The 20,145-nt window shown below is 42.0% G+C and overlaps 2 protein-coding genes across 7 annotated transcripts in view; one reads left to right on the top strand and one right to left on the bottom strand.

The window, feature by feature from the left end:
• The window catches only part of RTN4 (reticulon 4), a 34,926-nt gene extending 24,269 nt beyond the window's left edge, over positions 1-10,657 (top strand). For all 4 annotated transcript variants that reach the window (XM_026074348.1, XM_026074346.1, XM_026074349.1 and 1 more), the window contains 5 exons: positions 877-1,015; positions 6,924-6,993; positions 7,683-7,729; positions 9,221-9,279; positions 9,671-10,657. In XM_026074348.1, coding sequence (XP_025930133.1) covers positions 877-1,015; positions 6,924-6,993; positions 7,683-7,729; positions 9,221-9,279; positions 9,671-9,713 — 358 coding nt within the window. In that variant the 3' untranslated portion in view covers positions 9,714-10,657. The remainder of the gene's footprint in view (positions 1-876; positions 1,016-6,923; positions 6,994-7,682; positions 7,730-9,220; positions 9,280-9,670) is intronic.
• The window catches only part of EML6 (echinoderm microtubule associated protein like 6), a 164,994-nt gene continuing 155,239 nt past the window's right edge, over positions 10,391-20,145 (bottom strand). For all 3 annotated transcript variants that reach the window (XM_026074344.1, XM_026074345.1, XM_026074343.1), the window contains 5 exons: positions 19,525-19,687; positions 18,672-18,775; positions 17,348-17,501; positions 16,854-16,954; positions 10,391-13,708 (listed from right to left, as the gene is read on the bottom strand). In XM_026074344.1, coding sequence (XP_025930129.1) covers positions 13,684-13,708; positions 16,854-16,954; positions 17,348-17,501; positions 18,672-18,775; positions 19,525-19,687 — 547 coding nt within the window. In that variant the 3' untranslated portion in view covers positions 10,391-13,683. The remainder of the gene's footprint in view (positions 13,709-16,853; positions 16,955-17,347; positions 17,502-18,671; positions 18,776-19,524; positions 19,688-20,145) is intronic.

Genomic DNA, 20,145 nt, shown 5'->3' with positions numbered 1-20,145 from the left:
GTTTACTTTTTGGTTCAGATGCTGAATATCTGACTGATGAGCTAAGAAGGGTGGGTTGGTTCAGGCTAAGTGTGGAGAGCAGAACACCGCTAGGCAGCCTTGGAGTGGCTGCCCTGCGCAGTTGCCATTTAAAGTATTTGAATGTGTTTCGGGACTTATTACAGCACCGTATTTAGCTTTCCCTTAAAGGATATAGGCAGAAGCCTCCACTATGCATTTTTTCTATTTAAAAAAGCCAACAAGCTTGTAGGACGTTTTATGTTTGTCTGAGAAATATAGAATAAGCTGGTAGAATATTCGACTGTCTTAAGGGCTTTTTTTCTAATACAGTAGCAAAAACCATAGAATGATATTCTCTCTCTCTCTCTCTCTCTTTTTTTTTTTTTTTTTTTAATACACTGACCTTATTGCTGTAATAGATGCCAGTATGTGCTGAGAAGTAGTAAGAGACTTATGCAGGCCAAACAGCGTGTGCGTCAGTGGTGCTGGACACTATTTTGGCCGCTCGCAAGCCTTGTAGTCTGTGCTCTCTAGCATATGTTAGCCAGTGCATCTTTTTTTTTTTTTTTTTCTTCGTGATCTAGATAAGACTCTGCATGTGACTTGATAAATAGAGTAGCACAATATAGCAGTGAGAATGAAAGATGATATTATTTCTTTTAAAAAGTTGCATTTTTTCTCTTTTGGAGGTTCACTTTTGCCACCTAAGAATAACTTAGGCTAGGTCTATTCTATCTTTTTAGCACTCCTCATACTGTGAGGTTTTTCTCTTTATAACAGCTTACTGTGTGGTGATACTGTTGTTTTGGCAGAACTTTGTAGTGAGGTTTCATACTTTTTTTTTTTTCTCCCCCCCCCCCCCCCTTCTCTTTTCAGGGCTTACCTGGAATCTGACGTAGCTGTGTCTGAAGAGCTTATTCAGAAATACAGTAATGTTGTGCTTGGTCACATTAATGGCACAGTCAAAGAGCTGAGACGCCTCTTCCTAGTTGATGATTTAGTTGATTCTCTGAAGGTAAGTTTACTTTAGCTGTAGAGATTAGAGCCTTGTGCTGCTGTTTTAATATATTCCTTGCTAACCTAGAAGGCTAGCAAAGCTTGTTATTTACTGTAAATGTGAATGAACAATAACATCTTTGTATAAATAAATACTGAGTTTTGTCTGTTGGAAGTACTGAGCATTTTGGCCTTGGCTTTTGAGGCGTATATTCATTTCTTAATGTGTTTAAGAGAACCCTGTAAAGTTCTGCATGCAGTAATAGTGTGAATAACTTTATTTGCACTTTAGAATGGAAAACTGAAATAAGCTCTGGCTGCCTTCAGGCTGGCTGGTACGCCTCCTTGCTGGTGCTTAAAAGCAAAAGGCTTTTAAGAAAACAAGACACTGCTTCAGTAGGGCCCTAAGAAATGTGCCACCACAATGCATCTCTTCCACTTAAAAATCTGTATTTAGGGTAGATTGGCACAGTTTGTTGGGTTTGTTTTTGTTTTCTGTACTGAGACTAGTAAGTGGCTGGCGACAGTTACTTCCCTTAAACAGCAGAAGTTCTTATGCCCTCTTCTTTGCTGGTTGCTTTTGATGAAGAGGAAGAATGGGGACTGAATGATGCCCCTTATTTTGCTAGGAAGGTTCACACTTTATTTCAGTCCTAGGGGTTCATTGGTTTGCTGTCTTGGAGGGAAATCTGGATGTAAATAGCTGTTTCTTCTTGGTTTTTTTGCAAGTTACTTTGCCTAAAACATGCAATACTGACTAACTGGCATCTCAATATGTTCAAGTAGTATTTAATATGCTTTACTGAATGTTGTAGCAGAGCAAAATTAACAGTGAAGAAATGGGGGGGAGGGGGAGAAGGTCCAAGATATTTCAGTTTTGTTCTGCGACAATTACATTCTCTTCTCTCAGTCTTATTGTCTTTGTTTTTTGAATAATTGCTTACTGAGTTCAACTTGTCTGCTGTTTTTTCAGTTTATTTAATCTTGAAATGAAGTTGCATTTATATTCCAGAAAATCTCTTATTTAGAAAGGGCTTAGTAAAGTTGTTGGAGTTGTAGTGGGGACTGGGAGAAAGGCTGCTTAGTGAAGCTTACAATATAATAGGAAGGCTCCTGTAAAAGCCTCTGTTGTATTTTGCCGTGGAAATTGGAGGCAGAGCTGTGAATGCTGCCCACAGCTTCTGAACCCAGTTCCTCATTGTGCTCGTGCTTCTCACAGCGCAGGGTTTGTGCTGCTGCCGCTGTGGATGTGAATGTGGCAGCTGCTGCCGTGCAAGTCTCCCGCAGGACGAGCCCTTTCCCCCGGAGAAGGGCGAGATTGTCAGGTGCTCCGGCTGGTACCGGGGGTGTGCTGCTCGTGGTACAGGCCCCGTTCCACAAAGGGAGAGCGGAGAGGAGACGGGATAGTGCCCCGGGGCTTCATGCCTTAATCTTCCTGCTTCTGGGGGGGCTTATTTTCAGGCTGTGATTTTGTACACAATTGACACTGCTACAATCATTTTATGGCAAAATGCCTTAAATGGGCCAGTTGCTGCCTGTGCCTTGCTGGTGTTTCCACAGAGGGGTTGCGTTTTGGTGGTGATCCTCTCACCGTCACCCTAGCGATCTGTGGGAAGCTGTGTCACCTCCATGCTTCAGTGACTCAGTCACTGAGGATTCATCTCTACAGCATTGTGGCCTTGACCAAGAGAATTATTGTTGCTTGACCAGAGTTACATTTTTGATCATTTAAATTTGGCGTGTAGGAGAGGAAAAGAACATATTCTTTGTTTATTGTGTTTTTAATAGCATTAAGTTTCAGTGTTCAAAGAAAGGTTATTTTGCTTGAAGTCTTCTTTGGATCTGATTAAAACTGGTTGTATCATAGGAAAACTTACAGTCACAAAGGGGGTTTTGTATTTCTTTAATAATTATGAAACCCTTTTTGATACATTGCTTCATATCAGTTGTGAGGATTTCCACACCATTTTTATAGTGAAGGAAAGGTAAGCAGTGAACAGCAGTGAACTGCTCTTTCAGTAACACTGTCTTTCAGAGGAACGCCGTTAGGGCAAATTATGTGAGAAGCAGAATTTGCTCCAGACAGAATGTCTTCAAGGCACTCTAATTGCTTTTAAAATGGTATGGTATATAGGAAAGAGATGTTTATTCAGCTGAACTAATTCATTTTCCCTCTCATTTTCTGGCATTTGAAACATTTTATATAGGTTAATTAGTCTAATTTATAGTTGGGAGCAACCCTTATATGAAACCAGTGAGTGTCAGGACAGTTTACAGGTTTACTGACTTGAAGAGTTTGTGCTTGAGGAGAACATTAAGATGCTGAGGTTTTACGTAACATAATGGCCCTGGTTTGGGGGGAGGAAAAAAAAAAAACACCTTGGCTCATGTAGTTTAAACATCTTCACTGTAGGAAACAGCATGTTTGTATATAATTAAAGTTAGAGAGCTTTAACGTAGAATCTGTCTGCAGGCTAGTTTATTGTATGTAACACAGATTTTACAGCTAGAACTGTTAAGGTTTTTTCTTTTTTATTGAACAATGCTTCAGTCGTGAAAGTTAAAATGGATTCTAAATATTTATGCTGCCCAAGGAAAAGTTCCCTGCAGCTTTTCAGCTGAAATTCCAAAAGAGCCCTTGCCAGAGAGTCCTAGGAAAAACTGCCCTGCGTCCTGATATGCAGCGGTCTGGTGATTCATCCTGCGCTGCGCCATCAGTAGGGTTTCTGTTCTGACACTGGGGCAAGTTGCTTTCAATTTGTCGTTGCTCAGCTGATGTTTTGGAAATAGAACTTTTTGCCATATTTGAACTATTTTATAGTAAAGAAACTGCTACATGGGCATTCTTGATTTGTCATTAAATTGGTTGATGCTTTGGGTTACTGGGGAGTCATTAGTCATTAGAATAAGGTAGGAAAAATTCAGTTCAATCCATCAGATATATCGGTTTCCTCTTTTCATATCATTGCAATGTGCAGACAGTGAACTTGGGCCCTTGCTTTTCCTTCTGTCCTGTATTGAGTGTGTGGGAAGAGCAGAATTATCTTTGTAGGTCAGTCCTGGGTTGCCTTCTGCTTATTTTCCATCTTAGAGCTTAAAGTGTTTAAACATATTTGCGGTAAGCCTTCTCTGCACTGGAAAGTTCTCTGACTTTGTCTCGTTTCTAAGAAGAAGGGAGGAAAAGAAAAGGACAAATACATAAATCAGAGTTGAGATCAACTCTGCTTAATCCCTGGAGTCTTCCCTGCACGTTAATTGTTGGAAGCGTGTGAAGAGAGAAGCTGTTGCGGGACGCGGCTCTGTGTTTCTTGCTGAACTTCATTTGCTTTGGTGGCCACAGCTTTTGAAACAGGAGCCATCCCTTACTGAAGATTTGCAGTCAGCAGAAGGCAGCAAAGAGAGGTGGCTGGTTTCGGTGGCATCAGTGGTTCCTCTTCCCATCCAATATGAATAAATGAAGTGGATAAAAACTGCACACACAGCCCAGATCACTGGGACCCTGCCACTGCTTTGAATGGACTTTAGGAAGAGCAAAGCCTGTGTTGGTCAAATGTCAGTTCCTGGATTTTATTTTTATTTGGCCATAAATTCAGTGCTTGCTTATTTGGATTGAATATTTTGGTGATAGTTCTAACAATTTTTGGTCTTCTGGATTGATTCATGTCTGTTACCCCTCTGCTTAGATGACCTCAAGTTTTCTGACTTAGTCTTTAGTAAAGTTACTAAATGTTTACCTGACTAGACTGGTGCTTCACTTTTGTAATTATATTCATGCAGAGGATATTTTGGATAGCTGTCAAGATGCTTTTCTGTGCATGCTTGAAGTAAGCACATTTGTTTTACTGAATGTGCAGAGTGTAAGAGAAGTCTGTGTTCAGAATGATCATAAACTTGGGTTTTCTATGCTGTATTAAAAGTTTCAGACTTTTCTCCCTTTGCTGGGAAGGGGATGTGCTGCACATACAGACTTGCTCGGAAAGCAGAACGTCTGAATGCCCCGTTAAAGCGTGTTGTGCAAAGTGGCTGGCAGCCAGCTCTTGCCCTGGCATTGCAGAGAGCAGAACTGGGCCAAGGTTTGAATGAATCATGAGGGAGTCCAGAGAAATCTGCTTTAGTTTTCCTGATAAACCTGCTGAACTCCTTCAGTAGGAGTGCAGTTGATGATAATGTTGCAGTCTTGTCTCACGCTTAACTTCATGCCGCTAGCGCTACATACGTCACATCTAGAAGGAACAGACAGATAAAGAACTGCCTCATTTGCAATTAGTCCTAGTTAATTTTGAATGGGCCTGGATCGACCAAAGATCCTGAAGTACTAGCTCTTTATTTCATTACAGGGCTCATGCAATTAAACTTGAATTAATTCTCATGCCCTTACCTTACTGTTGGCTGTTGATTTCCCCCCCCCCCCCAATTTGGATGTTTACATTTAAGAGAAACTAAAAATGGATGTTTGGATCCATAATTTTTGAGTAATTCTGCTGTAGTCTAGATCTTTGCCCTCTTTCTGTTTCATTCCGTACCCGCAGTACTTCAACATCCTTCCCCGCCTCCCTCCAGTGCTTTGTACCCATCTTGTAGTTCTGTGCATGTCCTGCTTGTTGGAGTGCTACACCTTCAGTTGCTGTCTGTGCCTAGATCTTCTCTCACTGATGCCAGCTGCAGCCTCTGCACTGTGTCTGTATGGCTGCTCTGGCATTTTGTGGTGTCTTTCTCAGAAAATAACCAGACATGCTTAGTTGATTAGAGATCTCATCTGTGCTCTGCACAATATGAAGCATAATTCAGGGCTTAGCAAGTAATAAGCACATCTAAATCCACTATATCTGACATCCAAATCTGGCTTCTGCTCAGTTGCTGATGGACTGTGCAACACTAGAAGAAACCAGCTAGTTTTCCTTGTGGAGGAATCCTACACAGAAATAGAGCTGGCAGCCTTCAGCCCCCCTCTCGCCCCAGCATAGGTCAGAGGTATGCTTGGGACAGGCTGTGGGCCAGCACACTCCACCTGGCAGACAACTGAAGATTTTTGACTTCTATAGATCTTTGCATAAAACTAACAAAGCGGAGCAGAGACTGTGCACAACAGCAGATTTGTCCGAGTGCAGTGTCAGCAGGGTGACAGTGGGGAAGGAACAACATCTAGGTATGAGTTAGGGTATGAAGCCAGAAATCAGAGTCGTGTGATGATTTAGGTGTCTGTTAACAGAAAGACTTAAAGCTTTTTTCCATTTTAAGGCACTGTTGACTACTTTCCTGAATATTTTAGTACCCAAAGCCTTTGGGTAAAAAGCCAAACAAGCCAACCTTGCCATGTTACCTTCCAGATGGGTCTTTCACCTTGACGTGACAGAAGCTCCTGCCTGATCTAGTCCACGGTTCATTGAAACCTCTGCTGAGCTGAAGTGCAGTTGAGATAGTTTGGGCTTGAGCCACACCTGGGAGCGGATGAGCTCCTGGGCTGGCTGCTGGGCTGCCACCAAGCAAACAACATGCTTGTTTCTGGCTCTGTCACTGCGTGCTGTGTCATGCGCCATCCCTTTAACCTCTCACTTGCGTGTCTTGTCTCGTCTCTGTGAAGGGTGGGAGGTACGAGTGGTGTTTGCCCATYGTGATTAAATGCTGGATTGGAAGTGCTGTACAAATGCAGAGTGCCTTGAGCAGCCACTAAGTACTAACAGTTTTTGGTCMCTGCTGACTTGGGCCGAATTCAGCCAGATGACCTAGAAGCAAGAGGCCATATCCTATTACTAAACCCTTCGGCCATTTAGTCATTCATCTATAATTATATTTGATGTACAAGTATGAAGTAGAGTCTGAGATTTTTTAGCTTCATGTGTGTGCTTAGAGAAGTTATCTCGCTTAATGGTCTAATTTATACATTCTTATAAGACTGATTGTGGGCTAACATGCTTTTTTCCTTTTAGTTTGCAGTGTTGATGTGGGTATTCACTTATGTTGGTGCCTTGTTTAATGGTCTGACATTACTGATACTGGGTAAGTGTTTTAAATAGTGTTAAATACCTAGCATGCAAAATAACAATCCTGGAAAAGTACTGAAGTCAGCTCGATACTGTGAGGCCATTCCTATGTTACTTAAGAGTAYATCAGGACGATATAATTGTGTGTCCTTTTTCTAGGACATTGATATCAGTGCAGAACTGAAGTTTTGAATTGTGTTGTTGAGCTCCTTGGGGTTGCTGATTCTCCAGACAATGTAACATCATTTAAAAAAGCATGTTCGTTTGTGCTTATCCCTTTCAGGGTTAGCCTTACTTTAATATTATTGCTGTGTTGTAACTTTGAGGAGGTACAGAGCTGGCTTGGTCACGCCCCACTGAAGATAAAGTTTACACTTCTGGTATCCTAGAGCCGGCTGACTTGAGGCGTCGGATACACAGACTGGCATAGYCACAAGCCTAAGTGTTTGAAGAATTTGCAAAACCTGCAGTGAGAATGTGAGCTGTGATCAGACCCGCTGTACTGTTAACAAGACCTAGAGAATAGCACACCTTTTCCTCATAGGAACTGTTTAAATTACTTGCCAACAATTTTTGTATGTGGTTTAGTTATTTCTTTTTCTTGTATCTTAAAAAATAAAAAAGTCAAGCTCTGAAAACTACTCCGTTCTATATGGACACTATTCCTTTTGTCCATACTTACACCTTTGGTCTGTTGTTTTCCAGCTTTGATTTCACTCTTCAGTGTTCCTGTTATTTATGAGAGACATCAGGTAAGTGTTTAGTATGATTATTAAATACACCATAAAAATTAGCTCTGTTGAAGTGAGTTTTGGTTTATTTTTAATTCTCGTGTTTCTGCTTCAATCTTCAAAAGTCTTTAAGTTTTTAAAACATAGGTCTTTAACCCTGAGTCAGTGCAAGGGCAAGAGAAGCAAGTTCACTTTGAAAGTCCAGACTGCAAGTGCTTTCCCCTCCTTTTTGGTGGAAGTGTGAGAAGGCTTCCCAAGCAAACAATTATAAAAAAGGCCTGCTTAACCTGGTTTTGCCTTCTGTCCCTCTGATCCAGATGTGGACAGGACTAAAGCAGTAATAGGCAGGATATGTTAATCCTGATGCAGTACTTTCTAAACAATTTCTAAAGTAACCACTTCAGAGCTGGTGTTCAGGATTCAGGATTCGTATCCTGAAACCCCATGGATTTTGTAGCCCTGGCTAAAACACTGGTGGGAGATGCTCAGCATAGTCCAGTGCTGCTTTGGTGGATAGACTAGTGTGAAGGAAGGAGATAAGGAGCCAAAATAAAATGAGTACTATTAAGTTATAGCAGAGCTGAGCAAGAAACCGTCTCTGGCATGACGTGGCACAGGAGGGGGTAAGTCAGCTCTGGCTTAACAGTTCCTTCTCCTCTTTCACAAACAACCCCTCTTCACGGAGGCCAGTCTGGGACTCAGGAAAGGAGAAAGAAAGGCACTGAGCAGATGGTGGAGCCTCTTGGGCTCCTCTCCAAGCTCCTGTATGACCCAAGAAAAGAATAAAATTTTCTGAAGTGAAGGGAAATCTGTAGCCCTGAGGGATGATGATGGACAATTTGTGTGGCTTAACCCTGGCCCTCAATCCTCTTGACAAGCTGAATGCTGCTGTCAAAGGTGTGAGCCGTTTCACATGCCCAGCTCACCTAAGAAGCTTGGTTCTCTGTGGTGCTGAGGGGACGTGGAGGAGCCGATTGCTTCTCACTGAGGGCCTCGGTTGTGTGCCCTCGTGTTGGAGCAGCCTGGACACGAGGTGGAGGTGAAACACTRGCAACTAGTTTGATGAAACATGCAGAAGCCAGGGATGGATTTATCTGGGTACTTACCACTCATCTATGTGGCTGCGTGCGCTCCCAAAGGCAAACGCTAGTGCCGGCCATGGCTGAAGCAACAGGATCTCCTGCACAGGGCTTGGGCGGGCAGGGCAGCCCCGGGCTGCTCCTCGAAACAGAGGCCCCGGCGTGTGCCTTAGTCCTGGGAGGCTCTTGCCTTTTGTCGGTCACCAGTCGCAATTGAGGGAGTCTCATACTGGAAACCGACTGAGAGGAGCTGGGCTGCGTAACCTGGCGTGACATCGAACTGGGGAATGAACGCACACAAGCTCCTGACTTTCTGTCACGCTTTTTTCCTGTAAAGCACGCCTCAGTGTGGTGTATTTTTGACTACCAGGCAGCAAAGTAACTCTTTAGAGGAGTCAATCTAAAAGCTAACATCTGTTGTCTTAAATTTCAGGCCCAAATTGATCATTATTTGGGACTAGTGAACAAGAATGTCAAAGATGCGATGGCTAAGTGAGTTTTTTTTTGTTTCACCTTTTAAATAACGCTTAAGAGTTCTTGATGTGTGTGTGCTATTTGTGTGTATAACAAATACATTGTGCACATTAGTCATGGGGGGGAAGTCCTTTATTGTTTAAATAGTAGGATGGTTATGAAATCAGCTCCTTTCTTGCTGATGTAGTTGTTAATATTGGATGAAACTTGAGTCGCTCATTTCTAATAAAAATTGATATATTTGAAACCATTAGGTGAGGGATGAATGAAGAGGAATTTAGCGGTTTTAGCAGTTTCTTAGTGTGATTGCTAGTTTTGTGTTGCCATGATAATTATCTTCAGATTGGTGTTTTTTATTCATACCTACATTTTTTCTCCTTACTGAAATGCTGTTTTCTTCTTGTTACAGGATCCAAGCAAAGATCCCTGGGTTGAAGCGCAAAACTGAGTAAAAAGTCTGAAGCAACTTATCGATAGGAAATTCATCTTTTAAGGGGGAAAATACTCATCTGGATTTACATGGGGAGGGTCAGGGAATAGCAAAACCCTTGACATTGCAGTGCAATTTCACAGATCTTTATTTTTTAGCAACGCAGTGTTTGAGGAAAAAATAACTGTTTTGACTGCCATGTGTTTCATCATCTTAAGTATTGTAAGCTGCTATGTATGGATTTAAAACTAATCATCTTTCTTTATCCTGTGTGCAGCGCTGGCTAATACAAAAGATTTGAGAAAGCTGTACATTTTGCTTCATCTGAGGTAGTCCCTGCTGCGTTCAAGAAGAGGTAGTGCGGGTGGATTGGAGGGTAACACTTCCCAGTTTGTGCACTGTGTATGGTCTGTGTAGATTGATTGCAGATTTTCTAAAATGAGATGTTTTAGAAGAATATACCATTTTAGCAAGTTTTGAAAAATCTTGCCTTTTTGGTATGAGTATAGCTGTATTGTGATTTTATTGTTTTATCAATTGCCAATATATATATATATATGTGTTTCACAAAGCTTAGATCTTTCAGCTGCTCCACAGTGCTTCATACTTCAGAGAATTGACTGATTTCTGGACTAGCTCCATAGCACACAAGCTTGAAAAATTAAAATGTCTCTGTAAACACTATCATCTGTTTAAAAGAAACAGAAAGGAACAAGGAACTTCCACTTAAGTTTAAAGAAATAAATAAATTACAGCATACACTTTGCACAAGCATAAGCATACAGTAGTTGATTTTAAGTAAATACTTACACAGTCTCAAACTCTGATAATCTGTGGACCGAATATCTAAGGCTGCAATTGTTGTTTGGAAACTTAAACCCTTGTTATGCAAGAAATTATAAATGAAAATTTATACACTTGCAGTTTAAGCTGTATTGAACTAAGTCTGTGGAATGCATTGTGAAATGTAAAAAAAACAAAAAACAAAAAAAAAACACCAACCAAAAAAACCCAAAAACCCCAAGTATCAATAAAGCTTATAGACATAAAATAATATCGGTATTCTGCTTTCTTGAGGCAAGTTTAATATATTTGTGTTTATTTTGTTTAAATTCATCAAGTGATTAAATATCCATTGTACCTGGTGGTGGAAATAGTTTTTCAGATTTATAGCAATGTGGCTAGGTGGATTTTTCGTATCTTTTCGTATGTGCAGTGTGAAGCAGTTTGTTGAGTTGTTGAGTTCTAGGTATATTTGATGTCCTGAATAGCTGTGTGTCGGCCGGCGATGCCCAGTTTGGCCTGTAGTTCGTGTAGCGCAGATCCGGGCCTGCAGCGAGGAGGCCTCTGCGCTGACTGCTGAGCCTCCGTCACTACCGCCGCCAGCTGCACAGGCAGCTCAGCGACCAGGGTGACTGCGCAACTCCAGTTTCGTGTTGTGAGTCAGTTATTGAAAATTGTGAAAGATGAAATTTGAGGTTGTTTATGCTAAAAGAAGTAATGATCCTTGGTTTCTTTTATTTTGGAGACCGCGATGTATACGATGTTCTAATTTGAGGGAAATTATGATACAAGTCCAATAATGTTTCAGATCAACTCAAGTCTGATGATTTAAAGAGAGCTGGACAATGAAAACTTATATTCAAATTTATTTGAGACACAGATTTTGAATTAATAGCATTTTGACCATTTAAAAATAAATTCATGCATTAATACTTTAATTTACAATATAATACATCATCACTTCTGAACATTTTATACATAAAACCAAACCATATAAACATACAAATTGTTTTAAGTGTTTTCCTGAYGGACACCATTGCTGTTAGATATTTTTCACATCACCATTTATTAATTAATTCATTCTGCTGCACAACTGGTTTTATTCAGGATACAATCAATGTGAAAGGCAAACATTACAACATAGGCAAAAAAGGTGTTCACTAACATCACCACGTAACATGATTACATAATATGATCAAGGTTTCATTTAAAAAAAAAAAACTGCATAGGGACTCTTATTGTGTATCTGACAGACTGATCTTCTGTATAGTAATATAAGGCATTAATAAATTCCATTTTAAAAAAAGGTGATTCTTTGAGGTTGCTGAAGCACTTTTGTGTGTTAAATATACATTGATCCACTCCTTTAATTGGATATTCCTTGCATCTGTCATTTGTATGATATTCTGTATCCAGCAGCTACCTTCTTCCTAAAACTCAGTTTCCTAGTTCAAAACTTAATTTTTCTGAACTGGAATTAAAGCAGTATTTAACACTTCCTTTCAAACACTATCTTTAAGTCAAAATGTTTTATTTTAGCCTTTACTACTTTAGGTTAAAAAATAGTCTTTTTAAAAGAAAGATCTTTTCAAAACATGGATGTGTTCCATGCCAGATTTGTCAAAAATCTGCTTTGATGTTGCCCATATTGTGTGTTCCTTTCTAAACTATTAAAAAAAAAAAAAAACACAAAAAAAACCCAAACCCCCAACAACCAAGTTTCTTCTTCTTCTCTTTTTTTCTCTCTCTCTCTCTCCAGTTCCATCCTCCTGGTAGCTTTGGTTTTGACAAAATGTTTCTTAACAAAGGTTGAACAGCGCTAATTGCTTTTTGTGACCAGCTGTAGATGGTCTCATGGTCTCCACCATCAGGTGGGGGAGACTCTCCCTGGCCTTGCGCTGCCTCAGCCCCTTGGTAGCTTGGGTGGGGGTGGCACCTACACGGGTGCGAGAGCAGCAGCGATGGGGAGAGGAGTCCAGCGTTAGCAAAGACGATGCTTTTCTCCCTGGTGGGTGTTACCAGCATGATTTATTTTCTACTTCTAGGTGGCATGGGCCTAGCCGCCAGCGGAAGGGCGGGCAGTTTTGAGGACTGATGTAGCAGCCCTTTGTGAAGTTCACTTGGGATGTCTTCAGGAAGTCCAGCCTGAGGGCAGTGTGGGAAAGAGTGATTCTTGGAAGCCTTCAAAGCACTATTTTTAAAGGCTAAGTAATTAGTGCCTGTGAAAGCAGTTAAATGGGGAGAATACAGAAACACTCAGAGAACTGCTGCCTCGCTATTTGTGTTTAAGCTCCCTGAAACAAATCTCTCCACGTCCCTTTCCCCTTACTCACCTTCAGAGTTGAGCTTCAAATTCTGGCTGCAATCTACTGTCACGAACCAAAGGCAGGCAGCTTATCAAGAGGTGTAACCTACTCGGGACCTTGGCCTTGCAACAGTGCATTTGTTCTCGCTCTTGGAAACATTCTGGGATTCATTTGTGAACATAGTAACAACAGAAGCAGAAAAAATGGGTGATGTAAGTACACATCTGGAAAAGGTGTTAATGGGTAGCCCTCCTCTGTGAAAGTTATAGCACCATATGTTGAAAGCAGACATTGGTGGGAGACAAAGTTGTAGCCCATACTACTGGAAAATCGTTCAAAGGCACTTCATGGATAGAAAATTCTGCCAAATAAATATATTTAAAAATAAAATGGACTTCAAAAATGATACTTTTCTCCTTTGATTACTGAAAGCTGAAGTATGAATCCAGCACACTCATAAAAAGCTTGTAGTTTACTCAATGCACCAAATTTTAAATTTGAGTTTTAAGCAGGTGTGGTAAAAACACCAGCTTTCTTGAACAAATGTTCAAGCCTTTAATTTTGAAATTATGCAAATTAAAGGGCCCAGCATTTTCTCGGTGTGCTACCTTTGCAGATAGTTTGAATAACACAGTATTAGGCAAAAGCAGCTTAGTRATTGTTAGGCCTTACGCAGGTTACAAAACTGTTCCCTTTTGAACTTCAGCTTCCTTCTCAAGGATGTTGGTGTTTCAAATGCAAGATCATATTCTCTTTCAGTATGGCCACATCAGTAATCTGAAAATGTGCAGTCCATGCAGCATTGTATGGAAATCACAGCAGCCGAGGGGTTAGAGGCATTCATGGCTGTCCAGTCCAGAGCAGTCACTTGGTGGTGGCAGTAACAGCAGCAAGATTTGGCTTTCAAAGACATCGCCATACAAATACACTACAAAGAAATTGATAGTAAAGTTATTTCAAAGTAACTTGCTGATAAACTTCAACATACTATTAGTAAGAGAAATGGGGTTAGGGAAGTAGCAATCAGGATGCTTCAAATACTTGTAGCTCTTAATTTTGCTTTAACTAGAGTCTTCCTATTAAATCTACATTTACCAAGTCATGGAGTTAATGGTCAAATACCAGCACTGCAATGCACTTTCCTTTTCTCATAAGAAACTTAATCAATATACCTGTTTTGCCCACTAATTCCATATGTGTGTTGTCAGTCAGTGAAGGACTGAAATTTGGAAAAACTTACTTTACTCTGTATAGTTAAAATTTGGCTCAATAAATTGTCATCAGAACAATATTGTCAGAATTAAGCTGATTGATAAACTTCTCTGACTTCATATATGAACCTCCAGACTGCAGGATGAGAATGGAGGTAAATATGTCCTTTTGTTCCCACACAACTTCGACTGTCAGTGCTTCCTGATCACTCCCTGTGTGATGCCTTTTCAGAGAAAAACATTTCATTTTTTTTTCAAGCAGGAAAAAGAAAACATCTAATTTCTGGGGTTCCTTTAGTTCTACCATCATTGCACAAATGATTGTGTGTGACAGCTTCTTTGAAAAACAACTTGTCTAGTGCAACGGGAGGTGAGTTAAACTCATTGCAGGGTGTTGAGCAAAAATCACCAACTTCTTTATGGCCCTAAAATAACGCCAGTGGCTAACCTTCAGGCTTGCTGAGTGCTGCTTAGTGTCATGCTACACAAATCAGTATTTAGTTTTGTGGATCACGAAACGATGCATAGTCTTGATCACTGACAAAATGACTCAAGCCTGCAGACTCTGATTTAGGTCAAGGTACGGGCTCGTATTTTCCTCTTAGGCAAGTGTGACTACCTGATGCTTGGAAGCTTTTTCCTGATCTCATTTGTTGCTGTTAGTGCCTGTGCCCTTTTATTTCCTACCTTGTTGCGGTTCTATTTCTGCGTTTAGCTGTTTAAAAAGATTGCGTGAACTTGCTGTTTAACCACATGCAGTTTTGTTCCTCTCCTCTCTGCTCCCTGCTATGCTTGATAATAGTCCTGTCTTTACTGAGCATGAGTGGAGGCTCAAATTGAGGGGGGTACACACATGTGCTTGCTCACCCCCCCCAGCTTTGCTTTTTCTCGTCTCTTCTCTCTTCTCTTCTCTTCTCTTCTCTTCTCTCCTCTCCTCTCCTCTCCTCTCCTCTCCTCTCCTCTCCTCTTCCTCTTCCTCTTCCTCTTCCTCTTCCTCTTCCTCTTCCTCTTCCTCTTCCTCTTCCTCTTCCTCTTCTCTTTCTTCAGGAGCCTTTTGAGCTGCCTCCTGTTACTTGAAATGTCTCTTTCTAAATCCGTCTGGCCTCCTGTTCAGCCGAATTCCTGCACTACCCTTTGCACTGAGGGCGCTGGCCAGTTATTTCTGGGTGAGTGACGGCCCCAGCAGCTGTCTTTGCCTGCGCTGGAACCTGCGGCGCAGGCTTCCTGCACCAGCCGCTGGGCCCCAGCGGCGCGTGGCGCCCGGCAGCACCACGGCCTGGGCAGCTGGTGGCCCCGCTTGCTGCCGCAGCTTCCCAGGCGCACAATTAGCAATGCCGCAACAGCTGTCACTTAGGGAAAGCCTCCTGTTTCAGAGAGGCTCTCAGAATAATTTTTTTTTGGCCTTTTTTTTTTTTTTTTGGTGACACCTTTTATGGGGATGGCAGCAGGCAAGGTTTGTTAGCATAGGCAGGCATATAAACTTGAAGTCAGAAAGCTAGTTATTGAAAGCATTACAAAAAAATGAATTCAGCAATTCTAGATACCACAGTCCATCCCCTGCTCTGAGTGAGCATCAGCTACAGCTACAGCAGAATCGACAGGGGTGCAATAACCCCATTTTCAAAAAAAAAGGCTTACCATGCCAAGGTAATTAGTTCCAGTATTTAATTCATTTATAGTTCAGATTTCTTTTTCTCTCGTATCCTGTCAGTTGTGCTATGTCCATGGGCACCTATCAGTCCCACTGACTGTAATGTCCTGCTAGAGCAGAGGGCTAGTGCACCAGCTGCCCCTGTCTCTTGACTCAAAAAATAAAAATAAAAATCACTGTTTCACCCTGTCAGCTGAGATCAGGTTTTATTTTTTCTAAACACACTGGGTTTAATGTACTCAGTTGCAGAAAGATGAAGACAATCTAAAGAAATGAAACAGTGCAGCACATGCTGGAAAATATATACACAGATGGACCAAGTATGTAAAGCAGAAGATCTGCTTGCAATGCTGTGCTGGGGAGCAGCAGTGCTTTAACAGGAGTGTCTATGAGCTGACATGCTCGTTGCACTTACCCTGTTCAGGGACCTCCCCTGCCCTAGCTGGGCTCTATGTGTTTATGATGTGCTGCGCTGCAGCACAGAGCAGCACCTTCTAGGTAGGGTGGGAGATTTTCTTTCTTTTGTTTTTGCACATTTCTTTTCTTCCCTTAAAAGGCTGTGGCAGGACAGGGACCTGGGCGCTGCCACAGTGCACGGACCTGGGGGGCTCCAGGTGCTCAACAAGAGCAGCCAGGGCTCTGGCAGGAGCGGGAGCACTCAGCCTGCGCTGACCTGCAGACATGCAGCCGGTGCCCACGCTTCAGCTCCGGAGTCCGCATGGGCCGGCTCCTGCTGCTTCACGGGCCACGCGGGGCCACTTGCGCAGCAGCTCTCACCACCCCACAAGGAGCACAGAGGCGGGCTGGTGAGATCCGCGCTGGCTCACATGGCACTGGGCAAGGGCTGCCTGCTTTGCCTTTGCACCGAGGGGGAAGGCAAGGTGCTAAGCAGAAGGCCGATACGCTGGTGACATACATACACTGAAGGCGCCGAAACCTGACTGCAAGTTCTTTTACCCAGGAGTCATCTCTGCCTGAGATGACATGTTGTGGATGGGGCCAAGGTGGCTAGAGCAAATTATATGCAAGTGACCATAAAAATACAGTGATTTGAGAATAAGAAAAGCAAAATAAGCTATCACGCTTCAAAAAAGCAGGCTTCAATAACCCTTAAGAATGGGCTCAGAAAGGTGTTAAATGCATTGCTCTGGCCTTGGCATGGAAGGGTACATGAAGCATTTCTGATCATCACAAAAATAAAAAGAAGTTACCTGCAGTCATCTCCTCCTGTACTTACAACGTACTTGTCATCATGAGAAAAGCGTATGTTGGTAACATGTGCAGAATGCCCAAAATACCGCTTGTGTTTGGCCTGTTGGAAAAAGAAGAAATGTTCAGGAAATCAATACACCAGCACAGTGTAAAGTGACTAAGTTGCCTTGTGAACATCTAAATAATAAGTATTCCCGCTCATACTGGTGTCTTCCAGCCCATAATAATCCCAGCTCAGCAGCTGCTTCTGTGCTTTGGGACCTCCCTCCACAGCCAGTTTTCCCTGGTTGCTGCAAGACAGCTACCATCCCCTGCGCGCTGCCCCCCGGGACAACCCTTGTGCCGCACAAACAAATGAACGAACGTGCTCCCTCGCTGCCGCAGCCAGCGCTGCCTGGCAATGACCTGTTGGGCCTCCTTAAAAACTAGGTGACAAGGAATTTGAACACAGGGAGTAGCAAACAGCTTAGATTAAAATAAAATAGCCACTTACAAATTTTTCTGTGCATGGAAAATCAAAAAGTTTCACCAGACCAAAATCATCTCCTGTGACTATATTTAAGCCAGCATGGGTCACACATGCACAATTGACATCTGCTTTATCTGCATTTCGTGGCCAAATTCCAATGACTTCGTCTCCAAGAATGCTGTTCCAAAGTGAGGTTAAAAGAAAACTATTAGCTCAGAAGAATTATTTGCTGCTGCTCTTTTCCAGAGCATGGTGAGGCCACACAAACCAGCATTAATAAAGTGGCTTTTCCCTCTAAGTTTTTGTATGCAATGCTATCTCATAAGGGAGAGCATCACAAGAGTATTTCTTTTTTTGCACGACTCCTAAACCATCTCCACCCATAAGTGTGCAGGCTTACCGCCTGTGAAACCACTCCCACCATTTTAGACAAGCAGCTTGCGCAGCAAGTCTTGGTCTTTCCTCACGGGCATGCACCCACCCTCAAACAAATTTTTACAGCAATGTTCTCTTCTCTTAGGCCTAAGTTCTTGAGTGAGGGGGTGCTTGTTCGGCTCTAGAATATTTCCCAAAATAGCTGTCTTTCTTATCCTTAGTTGAAGTGTTTCTTTGTAATTATTCATATTTACTGTCAGATGTAGCTGCCCCTCTCCCACACTCTGTCAAGAGTCTTTCAAAATGAGTAACTCGGGGCAGATTCTTCGCCTTGCTTGATAACAGAGCAGCAGGAGTGGGAGGACTCGCATGTCTTTGCTCCTAGAAAACTGCTTGTATCATCATCTCACTGTTTAGTGTCAGAATCACTTTTCTCCAGTTCCAGTTTCCACAGTAAGGGCACAGCCCTAGTTTTGTAATCACATTGGGAGGATTGCATATAAATCTATTCCAATAAACATATTTCAGTGGTGCCCACAACTCCTTTCTTTTAATAAATTCAGCTTGTGTTTCCCCTCTCTACTATGCTGACTAACAGCTAGGGGAAAAGGTAGCACCCAGAGTGCCAACGACAGCAAGCCCGTGCACCGAGGGGCTCGGAGCAGCACGGGGGGCAATGCACCTCGTGGCGTGGAACGGCAGCTAACCCATGTGGAGATATGACCGCCCTCGGTATTAATGGTCCATCGAGACAGCAGGGCACCAACCAGCTACAAGTTTGTTTAAAGGTGTGTAAGAGAGAGCTTTGGGGAAGGAGACTGCGTGTGCTTTCTGTCACAGGTTTGCTAATAAGTAACAGCCGAACCCCGTGGAGGTTGCATGCATTTGTTTTACACAGTATGAGCCCGTGCAGCCTAGCTCTGCATTACAGTCAACCCCAGTTAGGCAGAACATTGTTCTTTAGGGCTTTCACCTTGTCCATGTGGCCCAGGTGATCTTTTCTATTAATGCGGGATCTGTTATTTGCTTTCCCAGTGGTACCTCATGAACTTGACGCTTATAGGCACCCGTCGATACCTGCAAGTTGAAAAGGAAAAAGCAAGTAACTTGGTCATAAATAACATTTTTTTTTAATTATTATTATTATTTATAAAATTCCCAGCGGTAAAATTCTCAACAGGTTTTATCATGAATTAAACATCTACCATAAGATTTCTGTTTTTTTCTAATTAGCTATAATTCATTATATGCAATAGAAAGTAATCAGAATAATGTTACAGATGGCAATTGAATGAGATGGTCATATACTCCATAGCTGATAAATTTCCTTTCATTTGTATACTATCATCTGGTTTATCTCAACCCAATCTTACTAAGTCTATAGCAGCAGAAAAATTTCCGAAGGAAACCTCCCATGAGTTCAGGTATCATATGCATCCAAACTCAGGAAAAGGAAGACAACTGTTTCCATATTGAGGTTACAGTCCACAACTTCATTTGTAGTGGTGCACCCCCCCCCCCCCCTTCCTTACATGATGTTCATGGAACTGTATTTAAAGTCCTCTCTTTCTCTCTGTTGGGTTTTCCCCTGGCTTCTGCATCTCCGACAGCAGCAACATAGCTCAGTTCCCTTCCAAGGCTTTTAGTGTGCCAAACCCTATCTGCACTATCTATCTAATCTACAGTGAAAGACTTAGGAGCCCCTTGAAGTGCAGTTCAGAATCACTTTGGAAGCCTCCCTCAACCACTCTGACCTCCGTCTTCTTATTATGCCTGATAACAAGTCACAGGAATAACAAACAAATGTGGGCCTGCTCCCAACATACCTGAATGTACCTGCTGTCTGCAGAAAAATCCATCTGTATGACAAAACTCGCAATGTCTTTGCAGTAGCCTATCCGGTTTAGTGTCGTGCCTTGAGTGAGATCATAAAAATCTACAGTATGTTCTTGGGAACCCACTGCCAAAAATCTGTTATCTGGGCTGATTCTAGGCAATAAAACATGAGATGGGGATATAATTTACTGTTTCAGGTGAACAAATTCAATTTTCTTTTAATGGAAAACAATCATAATCTTGTATCAACTGCAAGATTCAATCCAAACCAAACCTCGATGCTCAGCAGGCATATCAGAAAGGCTGAGGATATCATCCGTAGTTAGCAGATGTTAATATCACATTTGCAAAAAGTGCACAGCACACTGCACAGAGTATCACCAGTCCTCTGTGAGGAAGCAACAGGACCTGCAATTTTAATTGCACTAACAATTTTAATTGCACTATAAAATTAATTCCCAGGATCATAGCTCCACAATGCCCAAATTACTAGCTATATTCAAGTGGATATAACTGAATTAATCACAGGAAAAGAGTGTGGTATATAAGGTAGATAAGCTTAAGGTATAGGCAAAGCCATGTATCAGTCAACCAGTAAATGCATTTCATGA

The sequence above is a fragment of the Apteryx rowi genome, unplaced genomic scaffold, assembly GCF_003343035.1.
Source record: "Apteryx rowi isolate R43461 unplaced genomic scaffold, aptRow1 scaffold_387, whole genome shotgun sequence".
NCBI lineage: Eukaryota > Metazoa > Chordata > Aves > Apterygiformes > Apterygidae > Apteryx > Apteryx rowi.
Note: the sequence above shows the minus strand (reverse complement) of the source record. Positions and strands in the feature narration are given on the sequence as shown.